Raw genomic sequence first — 15,244 nt, forward strand, 5'->3', positions numbered from 1 at the left:
AGGTCCCACAGTTGACAGTGCATGTCAGAGCAACAACCAAGCCATGAGGTCAAAGGAATTGTCCGTAGAGCTCCGAGACAGGATTGTATTGAGGCACAGATCTGGGGAAGGGTACCAAAAAATGTCTGCAGCATTGAAGGTCCCCAAGAACACAGTGGCCTCCATCATTCTTAAATGGAAGAAGTTTGGAACCACCAACTCTTCCTAGAGCTGGCCGCCCATCCAAACTGAACAATCGAGGGGGAAGGGCCTTGGTCAGGGAGGTGACCAAGAACCCGATGGTCACTCTGACAGAGTTCCTCTGTGGAGATGGGAGAACCTTCCAGAAGGACAACCATCTCTGCAGCGCTCCACCAATCAGGCCTTTATGGTAGAGTGGCTAGACGGAAGCCACTCTTCAGGAAAAGGCACATGACAGCCCGCTTGGAGTTTGCCAAAAGGCACCTAAAGACTCTCAGACAATGAGAAACAAGATTCTCTGGTCTGATGAAACCAAGATTCAACTCTTCGGCCTGAATGCCAAGCGTCACGTCTGGAGGAAACCTGGCACCGTCCCTACCGTGAAGCATGGTGGTGGAAGCATCATGCTGTGGGGATGTTATTCAGCGGCAGGGACTGGGAGACTAGTCAAGATCGAGGGAAAGATGAATGGAGCAAAGTACCGAGAGATCCTTGATGAAAACCTGCTCCAGAGCGCTCAGGACCTCAGACTAGGGCAAAGGTTCACTTTACAACAGGACAACGACCCTAAGCACACAGCCAACACAACGCAGGAGTGGCTTCGGGACAGGTCTCAATGTCCTTGAGTGGCCCAGCCAGAGCCCGGACGCTCCCTATCCAACCTGACAGAGCTTGAGAGGATCTGCAGAGAAGAATGGGAGAAACTTCCCAAATACAGGTGTGCAAAGCTTGTAGCGTCATACCCAAGAAGACTCGAGGCTGTAATTGCTGCCAAAGGTGCTTCAACAAGGTACTGAGTAAACGGTCTGGATACTTATGTAAATGAATATTTCCGTTTTTTTATTTTTAATAAATTAGCAAAAATGTCTTAATCTGTTTTTGCTTCGTCATTATGGGGTTGTGTGTGTGTGTGTGTGTGTGTGTGTGTGTGTGTGTGTAGATTGATGAGGAAAACAACTATTTAATTAATTTTAGAATAAGGATATAGCGTAACAAAATGTGGAAAAAGTCAAAGGGTCTGAATACTTTCCGAATGCACTGTATGTATGAGGGGGGAAAAGGACCAAAGAAGGGGGCAAAGAACAGGTAGAGGGTACAAGGTAGAAACAGATTTGATAGAAAGATGGAAAGCGAGAGGCAGAGAAGGGTGAAAGAGATGTGGAATAGAGAGAGGGAGGGAAAGGTAGGACAGTGCCAAAGCTAGCTATAAAGTTAGTTAGCTGTGAAGTAGTCCTGTGTTGTACCACAGACAGGACAGTATCCAAGCTAGCTGTGTAGTTAGCTAGCTGTGAAATAGTCCTGTGTTGTACCACAGACAGACCCCGTGCCAAAGCAACAATGGATATCGGCTAATCAAGGACACTTAACTTGTAAGCTGATTAACACTTGACCTTTTACCGCAGAACTAAGAAACACTTGTAGTTTTTTTTCCTTTGTAAAACGTTTGCTACGTTGTGTACTAATGAATATGACCCAGTTTAACCAACATAACCCTAGTCGAGGTAAGTAGACTTAAAGGGATAGTTTGGGATTTTGCCAATGCCCTTTATCTACTTCCCCAGAGTCAGATTAACTTGTGGATATCATTTTTATGTGTCTGCGTGCAATTTGAAGAAAGTTGCTCTCTAGTGTTTGCTTAATTGCTAACTAGTGTTAGTGCAATTACTGGAAGTCTAAATATGCCATTTAGCAGACGCTTTTATCCAAAGTGACTTACAGTCATGCGTGCATACATTTTTGTGTATGGGTGGTCCCGGGGATCGAACCCACTACCTTGGCGTTACAAGCGCCGTGCTCTACCAGCTGAGCTACAGAGGACCAAAGTCTATAAGGGGCTTCATTGCCAAAGGGGGTCAGTTGAGGCTGTTGTACAGTAGTGTCCTGCAGTGGTCGGAGCCTGAGCATATTGTTATGGTCAAAGTCAACTGCTTTGAAAAGATCCCAAAGACCTCTGTCCACCTCTTCTCTCTCGCTCTGTCTCATCTCTCTCCCTCTCTATCTCTCGCTCTGTTTCCCCCTATCTCTCCCCTCTCCTTCTCTTCCTCTCTCTCTCGCTCGCTCACTCTCTTTCTGTGTCCCCATCTCCGCCCTCTCCTTTCTCCATCCACCCCCCCAACAAACAGACAGATAGAAAGCGTTAGCCAGCATTCCTGTCGCTCCAGCCCGTCCACAGCTGAAGCCCTCTCTCAAAGCATCTGTATTGTGACCCAGCAGCCATTGTTATAACAGGACAAAGCCCCCTATCAAAGCCCTGCTCAGGGTCAACTGGGGCCAGCCTTAAAACACGCACGCACACACACAGGCATGCGTGCATGCCACACGGGATATACACACACGCTTTAGATACAGGGGATACGCGCACACACATTCAGAACACACACAAGGCAGCCAGAGCCCAGCCCAATCCAATCCACTACCAGAACCTGTGCGTGTGTAAAATCAGGTTTGCTGAGGCCACGAGGGGACATGCTTCTTTACCAACTGTTTTGGTGAAGTTAACTGATAATCTCTCTCTCTCTCTCTCCACAGACTAAAGCTGGATGGAGGAATCTGATCTGAGATAGAGGGGTGTACTACAGACCCCCTGACTAAGTCCCTCCGGCACCACACCACCACCCTTTGACCTTCAACCTCGACCCCAAGGCTGGCCCACAAGGTCACGCTCCCTTTGAACAACAACATCACGAAGATGAAGACTGAAGGCGCTCGCATTTTCAAATTTTTTTTGTTGACTTTTTTAATTTCAGATCTTTGTTTCCTCAGTGGCAGGTTTTGAGGCTGCTCTCGTCGTTAAAGGACTTTAGATATAAAAACATTATTTCTGATCTACAGAGCAAAAAGGGAGCTTCGCTCAAACACAGAATTGCTGTATATTAATAATAATAGCCAAATAATAATACATCTCTTAGACTGGGTTGAGACTGGTCAGTAGAGTTTACTGTTAAGTATTACTCTTATCCTAGAGTTTACTCTTATCTTCTCACTGAGAAACTGCTAAATGTATTTATAGCCACATAGTGCATGTGTTATTCTAACATGATTTATTCAGTATTTTTCTATTAGCAAGCAGAAAATGGTACTGGACTCAACGATAGTCCCAGTTTTCCTGGTGAAAAATATTTTCCATAAAAGAAGCAGGTACTTTATTTCCACTTAAGGGCCTTATTAGCACAGGTCTGGTACAGTGTGGCACACACACACAGACATATAATAATACACACACACACACACACAGACACACACACACACAGACAGACAATGTCATACACTTTCACATATCTGTCTGCTTGTCTGTCCTCTTTAGGCTACAGTCAGGGCCGTAACCAAGGTTTTAGTGAGGTCCGGATTTTTTGGGGGACGTTGAAGCTCATTTACTGCATTTCTATACAATAAAAAATGCTATTTGTAGAACAGCAAAAACAAGCGTAATTACGACAGCCATTATTACCTTGGCTGCTGTAGGTTCATTCATTCACCTCAGTCGATCTACAAACATATATTAGCTATACAATTGTAATGATTCAAATTGACACGTAGCATCAGCGACTGTTGAGTCAGTTGTAATGATAATTACATAGCGTTCACATTTGTATTCCTAGGCATTACTAATCAAGCTCTGCACAAACAGACATCAAACGAGCACACAGATCGTATTATCACATTCACATGAATTATTAGAATATTACAATTCTGTATTAATATCAGTGATGTAGTGGTAAAAAGAAAAAGTGGGTAATGGGTCAACTATAAACTCCAGGGGTTTATAAACTCCAGTGGTAAACAGCTACCAATATAAACGAAAACATATGTCATTTTTATTGTGCTGTATTGTTTGCATTTTGATTTGAAGATAGGCCATGCGGAGAAGTTCATATTGAAACATATCTTTGAAGTTCCTAACCTGTTTTAAAAGATTAGTTCCGATTTTCTCAGGGGACCCCACATGGGGCCCAGACCCAAGTTTGGGAACCAGTGTACTAATCTCCCTCTCCTCTGCTTCCATTGCAGCCTGCCTCAACCTCAACACTGAGTGCCACATCACTGTCTGTCTCAGTAGCCTACTCTCTGTAAAGCAAAGTTATTGTGAGAACTGAGCCAATTTTTTGCTCCTGTTGAGGTAGGCTTCATTTAACATAAGCTTCTTACTTCATCCTTCTAGCTGGCTAAGTAATACAAGCCAGAGCCCTTCAACATTACTGCAATCGAGGTCTCTGCCGGCAGCTAGCCACCTGACTGACATATCTATAAGTGACTATTTACCAGTTGTGCGCTCATTCTCAGATAGTCGGTTTTTGTTAGTTTGGCGGATGTCTGTAGACACAGCAAGAGTGGCGGGACTGTTTAAAAATTGCCTTTTGTCTGTCATCTCACAAACACACTGTCAGCAACGTCTCTAGTTGCCTACTTGAGCCGATTCCGAGCTGGGGTAGTTCGTTTTCATGTCTCAGGCCCTCAGTCTGTGCCACAAGAGGGCGGAGTTAGCCATTTGAGAGAGTGGTGAATGTGCTGCTAAAAAGGAAAATCCGGGAGGCAAATCCGGGGGACACAGGCAAACATAATAAACAAACCACTGTTCCTGATTCCACTCGTTCGCAAAGAAGCCAGCTGGATTTAAAACTGTCAGCTCAAGAATGTGAGCGTTCTGAGATTTGATCAATGCTGAAAGCAATATTTAGATGTTGACCCATAATAGATTCTTTGTTATTGTGTAAAAAATATTTTTTGTAATTATTTTTATTAGAAAAGATTAGAGGTCCGGACCTCTGTGGCCTCATGTAGTTACGGCCCTGGCTACAGTAACTGACCACCCACAAAAACACACACGTCCCGTTTAGGCTTGGCAACGCCCCCTGTTGCTGTGACTCCACTAGTCCTTCAGTAAGGGTGCTGGGTGACGTTAGGGGTTCCAGTAACTACCCCCCCCCCAAGGTGCACACACACTCAATACACACAGACAAACACACAATCAATACACATAGACACACACACACCTCTGCCAGCTTTAACTTCCCTGGTTAAGCACGCTAGACCCCTCCCATTGCCAAGCATGTAGGCTGGCCGTAGTGAGGGGGAGAGAGAGCGGAGGGGGAGTGAGGGTCTATTCTCGGCCTAAACTGGGATCCACAAGAACCAGTTGAGATGTTTGCCGGATATGACAACGTTACTTTAGGGTTAGCGCTGGAAAGTGTAGCTACAACAAAGGGTTAAAAACAAGAGGAGGTACAAGTAAGATAAAATACTTCGTCCAATATGTTGCTTGGAATCATTTGCTTTATTAATCTCAACAGAACAGCAGCCCTCGCACATCTTTACATCTTGCCACAACAACACACATTTCCACCATCGATTAACCACACAGCAAGATGACTCCGTTAGAAAAGTCATGTTACCATCCTAACTGAAAGCCAGCTGTAGATTTAGCTCTTTTTCATTTTCTTTCATTTCAGTATTTTGACTCGTGTGCCAAGCCTTTAAAAAAAAGATGTATCCCTCAATGTTTTACCCTCCTGTCTCTCCCTTCTGAAAGGCTGAAAGCAGTGAGTTCTGCTGGAGTACTGTTGTGTATTTTTCTGTGTAATCTCTTTCAGCCTTTTATATAGTTAACCCTCTCTGGGTGTGGGAGGGGTGGGGAGAGACAGGAGGATAGAGGGAGGAGAAGATGGTGGCACTATCGATTGTGTGACTTGTGTGTGTGTGACTGTTGTGTGACTGTTGTGTGACTGTTTTATTTCATTCGCTCACTCCCTTCCCCCTCTCCTTTCTCTTCCCTCTTTCTCCATCTCCCTTAGTCATTTGAAATGATGATGACTGAACCAAAATGTCAGTGAAAATAAAAAAGAGCTTGATGCTTGTTGAGAAGAGGGGGGGATTAGAAGGGCTCAAAAGTACCATAGTACGTTTTGTCGGTGCGTTAACTTCAGTATGAAGATTATATATTTGTTGGTGCAGAAAAGTGGACAATGTGAAAAAGTTGACCCCCGAAACCCTTCAACAACCCGTCAGATCCCATCCAACTAGCTACCCCTCCTGGAAATAGTGTGAGTTACCCCATTTGGGACAAATAGTGTGAGTTACCCCATTTGGGACAACCAATGTCTTATATGGTACAGTTATGGGGCACAGAACCTACTGTTACTGTATGTTATGGAAAAGGAACTGTTACTATACCTACCCAAGGCTGGAACCATAGAACTGGAATTATCATCATTCTAATTCTATGGTTGGAACACATTTAAAGGCTGTACTGTGATTTATTTATTTTTGGTTACGCTGCAGCGCTTCTTGGCTTTGAGCTATTAGATTTGACCAATACAAAAGCTTTATTTGGCAAGACTTTCTGTGATTGAGAAGTTTTACTTAATCAATTTCCTAATCAATTCAATCAAAAATAGGCTTGATAATCGATACTCATAATAGCCTTGTTCAGTTCTATACTATTAGGTGGATGATGATTCTACTTTGTACTGTCCTGATGTTCTGTTGATGATATATTATAGGCCACTATGGTTACGTCCCAAACTCCATACTAGCAATGTATTGGACATGTATTCTCAGTAGTGTGTGACTAGCTACTAGTGTGCATACTAAGTAGTATGCTAGTGTGGATGTTGGAACAGAGCCGTAGCGTTTCGAGTTAACGATAATAAGAAACTATTTTAGAAAATAATGGGGAAATTTGAAATTCTAATAATAACTACATAATATATTACAGAGGAACTAAACGGTACTGCATAAATAAATGTGCAACAGTATTTTTTTCTTTTTTTATCTAGTTTATAGAAAGCATAAGTTAAATCTCCATAGTTTTTTGGGTGTTGTGTTGATACTTTTGGTTGACCTCTTAAAGACGGGGGTTTAAAATGATTTTTTAACTAAACGGAGACAGTGGGCTTAACTTGTTTTCAAGAGTATGAGGACGTAGACATTTAGCAGTTTTGTAAAAAACAGAATAAAAAAATAACCTCTGATGTTTTGTAACTATTACTATTTTATTTGCTGCTGTGTAGTACTACAAAATAACAATTTGAATGCTGTTGATTGATGGCAACCACAACGATGATGATGTCATTTTCATTGCTACCTGTGTTTTCTTTCAGAATTTAATGCCATTGTTATTTAGCTTTATGGAACAGACAGTTCTTCATACGGTGGAGGTGTTGATCCTCGTATGTGCATTATATTTCTCTGCAACATATGTCCTTACGAAAAAGAAAAGGTGTAAAAAAAATAAAAAAATACATGATTTAAAAATTAGAACTGTTCTTGGTTCACCCCCACCCCCGTACATATAATAGTATTTTTTTCATGTTAATTGCGCCTCCAGGCGCCTTTTTGTTTTCCCCTCTTTCTCTCTTACTTCAGGAGGGAAAGGGGAATGGGGGTGAAGTCCTAGTGGAGGAATTTGGAGCATTGCATAGTGTTTATATTTATCAGACTTTTTTGCTTTCGATAGAGCTATTGCAATAAAAGTGTTCATGTACATCTTACCGCCTCAACTGTCCCTCATTATATTTTTGTGTGTCATAGTCAATGGTGTGTACATATTAGTATGTCTGAGCCAGAATGGGGCTGGAGCTTATCTCCTGTTTCTGTAGCAAGAGGCAGAGTTGATGTACAAGTACAGCAGTGGAGGCTGCTGAGGGGAAGATGTATCATAATAATGGCTGGAATGGAGTCAATGGAATGGTATCAACCATGGTTTCCATGTGTTTGATACCATTCTATTGACTTGATTCCAGCCATTACTATGTGCCATCCTCCCCTCAGCAGCCTCCACTGAAGGACAGTATACCCACTGGACAGGGGACTCTTTGTGTGTGTGTGTATGGCATGTACATGTGTGTACTACATGTCATAAGTTGACTCATTGGCCAATGCACAGTGACTCTGCTTCAAAAGGTCTATACCCAGAAAGCAACTGGCCAACAACAGCCACTGACTGACAGTTGGACCACCTCTCTAGAATAAAATGTTGACCTTCTAACAGTTGAGGGCTCTAGTTACCTTTTGGCTCAAACAACTTATACCAGTGTTTCCCAAACCTATCCTTAGAGTCCCTCCAACTGTTCCATTTAGTAGTCCACTATGATCAAAAGTAACCCTGACAGCAGTGGAATTTGAACCCACGTCCCTAAAGAGATTGGAGCGCCTTAGACCACTTGGCCACGCTATCACATAACCTGTCACACAACTTTGTTTGTTTTGGCAATCCCATGATATAGTATCAAGTCTATATCTCTTTCCTGAACTTCAGTCCTGGGACGGAGTCCTGGGGCCTCAATTATAAACGTTTAGTACATTTCACACTAAATAGCTACGTGCCATTTCTGAAAAGACTGTGCATGTACAAAAATATTTAGATGCCCAAACCTTCCCTCACAAAGCCCTAACCTGCAAGGAGATTAACCTAGAGTCCCTTCAGCCAGCTGGTTCTGGCAACACAATTGCACCCAATCAAATTATGAGAAAACAAAAAGGGAACTACTTGAGACATTGAAAAAAAAAAAAAAAAATGCACATCGGATCGCATAGAGCAAAATACTTGAAATAGTTGAGCGATTTAACAGTAACGTGGGTCCAATTAAATGAGATCTGGGACATTGTAGGCTACTTCACATTGTAGGAAACCATCACAGTCATAAAAGGTCAGGAATTTATTCTGCAATGATCATGGTAATGAAATAGGAAATAGATGCATATTTCTAACTATTTTAGAATGCAAACATGTTTATTTTCACTCTTCTTACTAATGGCAAATGATTGCATCTTGTTATATTTACCAGTTTATTTTATTTTTATGAATAAGCGTGTCATATCCCCCCATTTGCACAAAATACTCAGCTTGGTCTCATACAATAGATTCGGAAGCTCAAATTAGTATGCTATGTTAAGTTTTGTATGGTTACATAAGACAGAAGGTTACTTAAGGCAAAACCGAAAGGAGGGTGGGTGGGTGTATATTGTGAACGTCTAGCAACCAAAAGGTTCCGTGTTCGAATCTCATCATGGACAACTTTAGCTAATACCCTTTAACCTAACTCATAACCTTAACATTTTAGTCATTTAACAGACGCTCTTATCCAGAGCAACTTACAGTTAGTGCATCGTTTTTTTACTTCCATACTGGCCCCCTGTGGGAATTGAACCCACAACCCTGGCGTTGCAAGCGCCATCCTACCAACTGAGCTACAGGTGGCCCAGTTAACCCTAACCTTAATCCCTAACCCTAACGGCTAGCCTAGCTAACTTTAGCCACCTACAGTGCCTTGCAAAAGTATTCATCCCCCTTGGCATTTTTCCTATTTTGTTGCATTACAACCTGTAATTTAAATTGATTTTTATTTGGATTTCATGTAATGGAAAAACAAAATAGTCCAAATTGGTGAAGTGAAATGAAAAAAATTACTTACAAATAAATAACGGAAAAGTGGTGCCTGCATATGTATTCAACCCCTTTGCTGTGAAGCCCCTAAATAAGATCTGGTGCAACCAATTACCTTCAGAAGTCACATAATTAGTTAAATAAAGTCCACCTGTGTGCAATCTGTGTCACATGATCTCAGTATATATACACCTGTTCTGAAAATCCCCAGAGTCTGAAACACCACTAAGCAAGGGGCACCACCAACCAAGCGGCACCATGAAGACCAAGGAGCTCTCCAAACAGGTCAGGGACAAAGTTGTGGAGAAGTACAGATCAGGGTTGGGTTATAAAAAAATATCAGAAACTTTGAACATCCCACGGAGCACCATTAAATCCATTATAAAAAAATGGAAAGAATATGCCACCACAACAAACCTGCCAAGAGCGGGCCGCCCACCAAAATGTATGGACCAGGCAAGGAGGGCATTAATATGAGAGGCAACAAAGAGACCAAAGATAACCCTGAAGGAGCTGCAAAGCTTCACAGCGGAGATTGGAGTATCTGTCCATAGGACCACTTTAAGCCGTACACAACACAGAGCTGGGCTTTACGGAAGAGTGGCCAGAAAAAAGCCATTGCTTAAAGAAAAAAATAAGCAAACCCGTTTGGTGTTCGTCCAAAGGGCATGTGGGGGACTCCCCAAACATATGGAAGAAGGTACGCTGGTCAGACGAGACTAGAATTGAGTTTTTTGGCCATCAAAAATGTAAATGTGTCTTGGAATGGCCTAGTCAAGCCCAGACCTCAATCCAATTGAGAATCTGTGGTATGACTTAAAGATTGCTGTACACCAGCGGAACCCATCCAACTTGAAGGAGCTGGAGAAGTTTTGCCTTGAAGAATGGGCAAAACTCCCAGTAGCTAGATGTGCCAAGCTTATAGAGACATACCCCAAGAGACTTGCAGCTGTAATTGCTGCAAAGGTGGCTCTACAAAGTATTGACTTTGTTGGGGGGGTGAATAGTTATGCACGCTCAAGTTTTCGGAGCAAGTAGGCCTACAAATCTGACTTAGTTACACCAGCTCTGTCAGGAGGAATGGGCCAAAATTCACCAAATGTATTGTGGGAAGCTTGTGGAAGGCTACCAGAAACGTTTGACCCAAGTTAAACAAATTAAAGGCAATGCTACCAAATACTAATTGAGTGTGTGTAAACTTCTGTCCCACTGGGAATGTGATGAAAGAAATAAAAGCTAAAATAAATCATTCTCTCTACTATTATTCTGACATTTCACATTCTTAAAATAAAGTGGTGATCCTAACAGACCTGAAACAGGGAATTTTTACTAGGATTAAATGTCAGGAATTGTGAAAAACTGAGTTTAAATGTTTTTGGCTAAGGTGTACAGTGAGGGGGGAAAAGTATTTGATCCCCTGCTGATTTTGTACGTTTTCCCACTGACAAAGACATGATCAGTCTATAATTTTAATGGTAGGTTTATTTGAACAGTGAGAGACAGAATAACAACAACAAAAATCCAGAAAAATGCGTTTCTTGTAGTTGGCCACCAGGTTTGCACACATCTCAGGAGGGATTTTGTCCCACTCCTCTTTGCAGATCATCTCCAAGTCATTAAGGTTTCGAAGCTGACGTTTGGCAACTTGAACCTTCAGCTCCCTCCACAGATTTTCTATATGATTAAGGTCTGGAGACTGGCTAGGCCACTCCAGTACCTTAATGTGCTTCTTCTTGAGCCACTCCTTTGTTGCCTTGGTCATGTGTTTTGGGTCATTGTCATGCTGGAATACGCATCCAAGAGCTCTCCAAGGATGTCAGGGACAAGATTGTAGACCTACACAAGGCTGGAATGGGCTACAAAACCATCAGCAAGCAGCTTGGTGAGAAGGTGACAACAGTTGGTGCGATTATTCGCAAATGGAAGAAACACAAAATAACTGTCAATCTCCCTCGAGTTGTGTTTTTCTGGATTTTTTGGTTGTTATTCTGTCTCTCACTGTTCAAATAAACCTACCATTAAAATTACAGACTGATCCTGTCTTTGTCAGTGGGCAAACGTACAAAATCAGCAGGGGATCAAATACTTTTTTCCCTCACTGTATGTAAACTTCCGACTTCAACTGTATCTACTGCAAATTCATAACATATTGTACGAATTTGTTACATATAAGAAATGGATGGTGGACATCCACAAATTAATGCATACCATACGAAACGTAACATAGCATACTAAATGGAGTGTACAGAATAATAGGAAATGCTCTGAGACAAGGTTGAAATATTAGGCTACTTGCCTGCTTGCAATGTTCTACTTGCCTGCATGCAATGCAATACTTCAACCACTAGAAACTGCGTACGCATCGTCTAAAGTTGGCGGGAAGTTAAGCACATTCTCACGTCAAGTTCAGTTTTTATAAATTTTGCTGTTAGATTAATTTGTATTTTAAGAATAATGACTAAAGGATTTCACCCCAAATACAGTATAAATGTGTGAACGGTGTAGAGTTATAATGTAGTGGCAACCCACTAACAGAGGGGGGCGGGACTAAACATTCCAGGGTGAAGGGGACTGAGAAAACTGGTTAAAAAAAAGCCTCCTAAAGGTGGGCGGAGCAAAGTGCCTTTGTGTGTCAAGGGGTATAAAACAGGAGTGTATGGGTTTTGGCGCCAGAGCTCACCATGAATTTAAAAAAAATACAGATCATTCTTGCTGGTTGTGGACCTTGAATCATTTATGATTAAAACCAGAGCCTTACAACCCCAGGTAATGATTCAAGCTTAGGTTGAATTAGAGATAGAAATTCTCATGACAAGTGTCCCTCGAGCCGGATCTTAAAATACGTCTTTGTCGTTCTAAGGACACCGAAACCGTGCACGGGCGGGTGATTGCATCCGTGGAGAATAGTCCTGGCCTTCGACGTTAAGGTTATAAACAGGCCGGTGATTAATCTTATGAACGATAAAGACGTTAACGAGTTTGAAAAAGCATTTAATTCCAAAGTGCAAGGAAAAGGTCAGTAATTTTTATTCATGGATTTTGGTGAAATGATTTGAACTTGTATGAGAATAGTTATTATTGTGGAGGGCAGAGAATAGTTACCAAAATCTCATAAGAGAATTAAAAGGGAGGGGGTCTGAAATGACTCAAGGTGAATGGCCATCACCAAAATAAACGAGTTAATATTGAGATTGTACGGGGTACAGTGTTACAATATAAACAGGAAGGGAGATAATTATCATCGTGTAAGATAGATAAGTCAAAAGTTGCATAGACAACTGGGGATTTGCTCTAACTGTCTATTTCATGAAACTGGAGCAGTTACGACCTCTAGGTTACGGATAGTGTTAGAAATAAATCGTAAAATGTTGTGTACGTGTGAGACTTAATGATCCATCGAAATACGTGATAATTGTTTCAAGGAGGGACGAAATAGATCGCGTGAGAAAAAATTGTTATCTTACCCCTTTCATGAAACCGGAGTAAAAAAAAAAAACTCAGGGTTACGGGTTAGATAATTTAAATGGTTAATTACAAAAGCAGATCATAACATTGGCTCAAGAGACGCATCTAATAATAACTTGTAGGAAAATAATTCTGGATTGAATTATTACTAAACGGGGGGATTTCTTATTTTTCCACCATGGGAAATAAATATTCTAAAGAGGTCCGAGAATTAACGGGGGATGAAAGATATATGTTAGGAAGAGATCGAAGAAATATGTTTTATGGATCCATTTGGGAGAAGAGGTATGGATTTATTGGGCATCTCGATGTGGAAAAGTTAGAAGTTATGATTAAGCAGATGCATGTAAACTGTGGAACGGATTTGAAGAAACAGCGAGGGGAGGGGCTAGAGACAGCTAGGCTATTTTGGAAGCGCGAAGGAGAGAGGAAGTGTTTAACTGTAACAAAGAGGGATATTTGGGAGTGTAAGGCCCCGTGTAAATACTGTAACAGAACAGGTCATAACCATCGTGACTGCAGGGGTAAAGGAAAGGGCAGTGTCGGAGATAGGACAGTCTATTTTTTGGTTCAACGGGTAAAATGTTTGAAGAAATGATTGGTGTCGATTAAGAATTGGCTAAAAACACCACGAAGCGAATATTTGAGAGGTACCTATAAATTTCCAACGATATATACGTATGAACTTTCTCACCCAAACGTAGACGTACGTCATGAGTGAGAAAGTAGAGAATATTTACATTTGCATTTTTGGTCATTTGGCAGACGCTCTGGTCCGGAGCGACTTGCAGGAGCAGTGGGGGTTGGGTGCCTTGCTCGGGGGCACATCGGCAGATTTTTCGCCTGGTCGGCTCGGGGATTGGAGCCGGCGACCTCTCGGTTGCTGACACGGTGCTCTTGGTTACTGGGCTACCAGCCGGCCGATATGGGTTTAAGGTTGTGCCGTTGTTTGATTAGGTGATAAGGTTATGTGATAAGGTTTAATGGGTAATCGGACCATAACTAAAGTGGTTATGGAAGTAATGTATAAATAGTGGAGAGCCAATAGAGGGTTCTATTGAGCTATTATGTTTTGTTGGGCATTTGGATGGCATGGGGTGAAGTCTGTGTGTATGAGGGAATTCAACGGCTGGTGTGAATGGTAACTGGATACTACTTAGTGTTTGGTTGGTTAATGCTGAATGGAAGATTTGAGGCGTGGGGGGGTAACTAGGAAGACTCACTTATTCAATGGGGAATGGGTGTAGGGAGAGAGAGTTTTTACGTGTATTAAAAGTTGCATTAGATAGCTTTAGTAGTATTCTAGATAGGTCTATGAAAATATGTTACAAGTACGAATGACATTATTTCCTAAGAAGGAAGATTTGTAGGGAAGGTCCCCGCGCCTCCCCCGTAATGTAGGAAGTAGCAGGAGAGGGGGGGGAGAGGTGAGAGACAGTACATAGTTCAGATAATAGGAATGTAATTAAGTGTATGCTTATCAACGATATCAAGTATTTGTTTTATTGATTGGGGCCGAATCAGAGAGAACGGTTAAAGAGATTGAATGGCGAGCTGGAGTGGCGATAGAGCTGTGAAAATTGAGTTGAGGACAAAGGAGAATAATTTATGGCTCTGGTTGGCGGGAAAAAATAGAGACAGTCCAGCGAGTTAGATTGAGCTGGAAAATTTCAAGTAGAAGTCTAAAGACTTTACTGAAAGGAAGTGCTTTGATGAATTCAAATGGCATATTATATTATATTATTATTATAATATTGTATGAAAATAAATGGTGGATTCTAAAAAATAAATAATTTAGTTTCGTTACGTGAACAATGGGATATCGTTTTTATTATTAGGATGATGGATTGAAAAAACATTGGTTATAAGTATGAAGTTATTAAACAATAGGTTTACATTTTAAAGAACATCAATGCAACAAGTTGCAATGAGGAAAGGAATAGTAAATTGGGGAGATAAAGGTAAAAATAACTGAATTGTGTAATAGAAGGGGAGACAGATTTTCCTAGGGGGTTGATCAAATAATTGATAATGGATCATTTGAGATGAGATCACATGTAGCAGATTAAGGGTAATCAATTAAATAATCATTGTATACTCGAGGAATTTTGAGTGGTTTTATGGATTAGTTATGAGGAATTAGATTGATACAAACATTATTGATGGGTTAGGACTGGGGATATCTGTATCATGTTTTGTGTGTACTACCATCTTTAG

At 41.5% G+C, this 15,244-nt stretch overlaps 1 protein-coding gene across 1 annotated transcript in view; it reads left to right on the forward strand.

The window, feature by feature from the left end:
* LOC121571273 (insulin receptor substrate 2-B) overlaps positions 1-7,665 on the forward strand; it is a 40,860-nt gene extending 33,195 nt beyond the window's left edge. Inside the window, exon 2 of the mRNA XM_041882642.2 lies at positions 2,710-7,665. Coding sequence (XP_041738576.2) covers positions 2,710-2,714 — 5 coding nt within the window. The 3' untranslated portion in view covers positions 2,715-7,665. The remainder of the gene's footprint in view (positions 1-2,709) is intronic.
* Positions 7,666-15,244: the final 7,579 nt, after the last annotated feature.

This window comes from Coregonus clupeaformis, chromosome 8, assembly GCF_020615455.1.
Source record: "Coregonus clupeaformis isolate EN_2021a chromosome 8, ASM2061545v1, whole genome shotgun sequence".
NCBI lineage: Eukaryota > Metazoa > Chordata > Actinopteri > Salmoniformes > Salmonidae > Coregonus > Coregonus clupeaformis.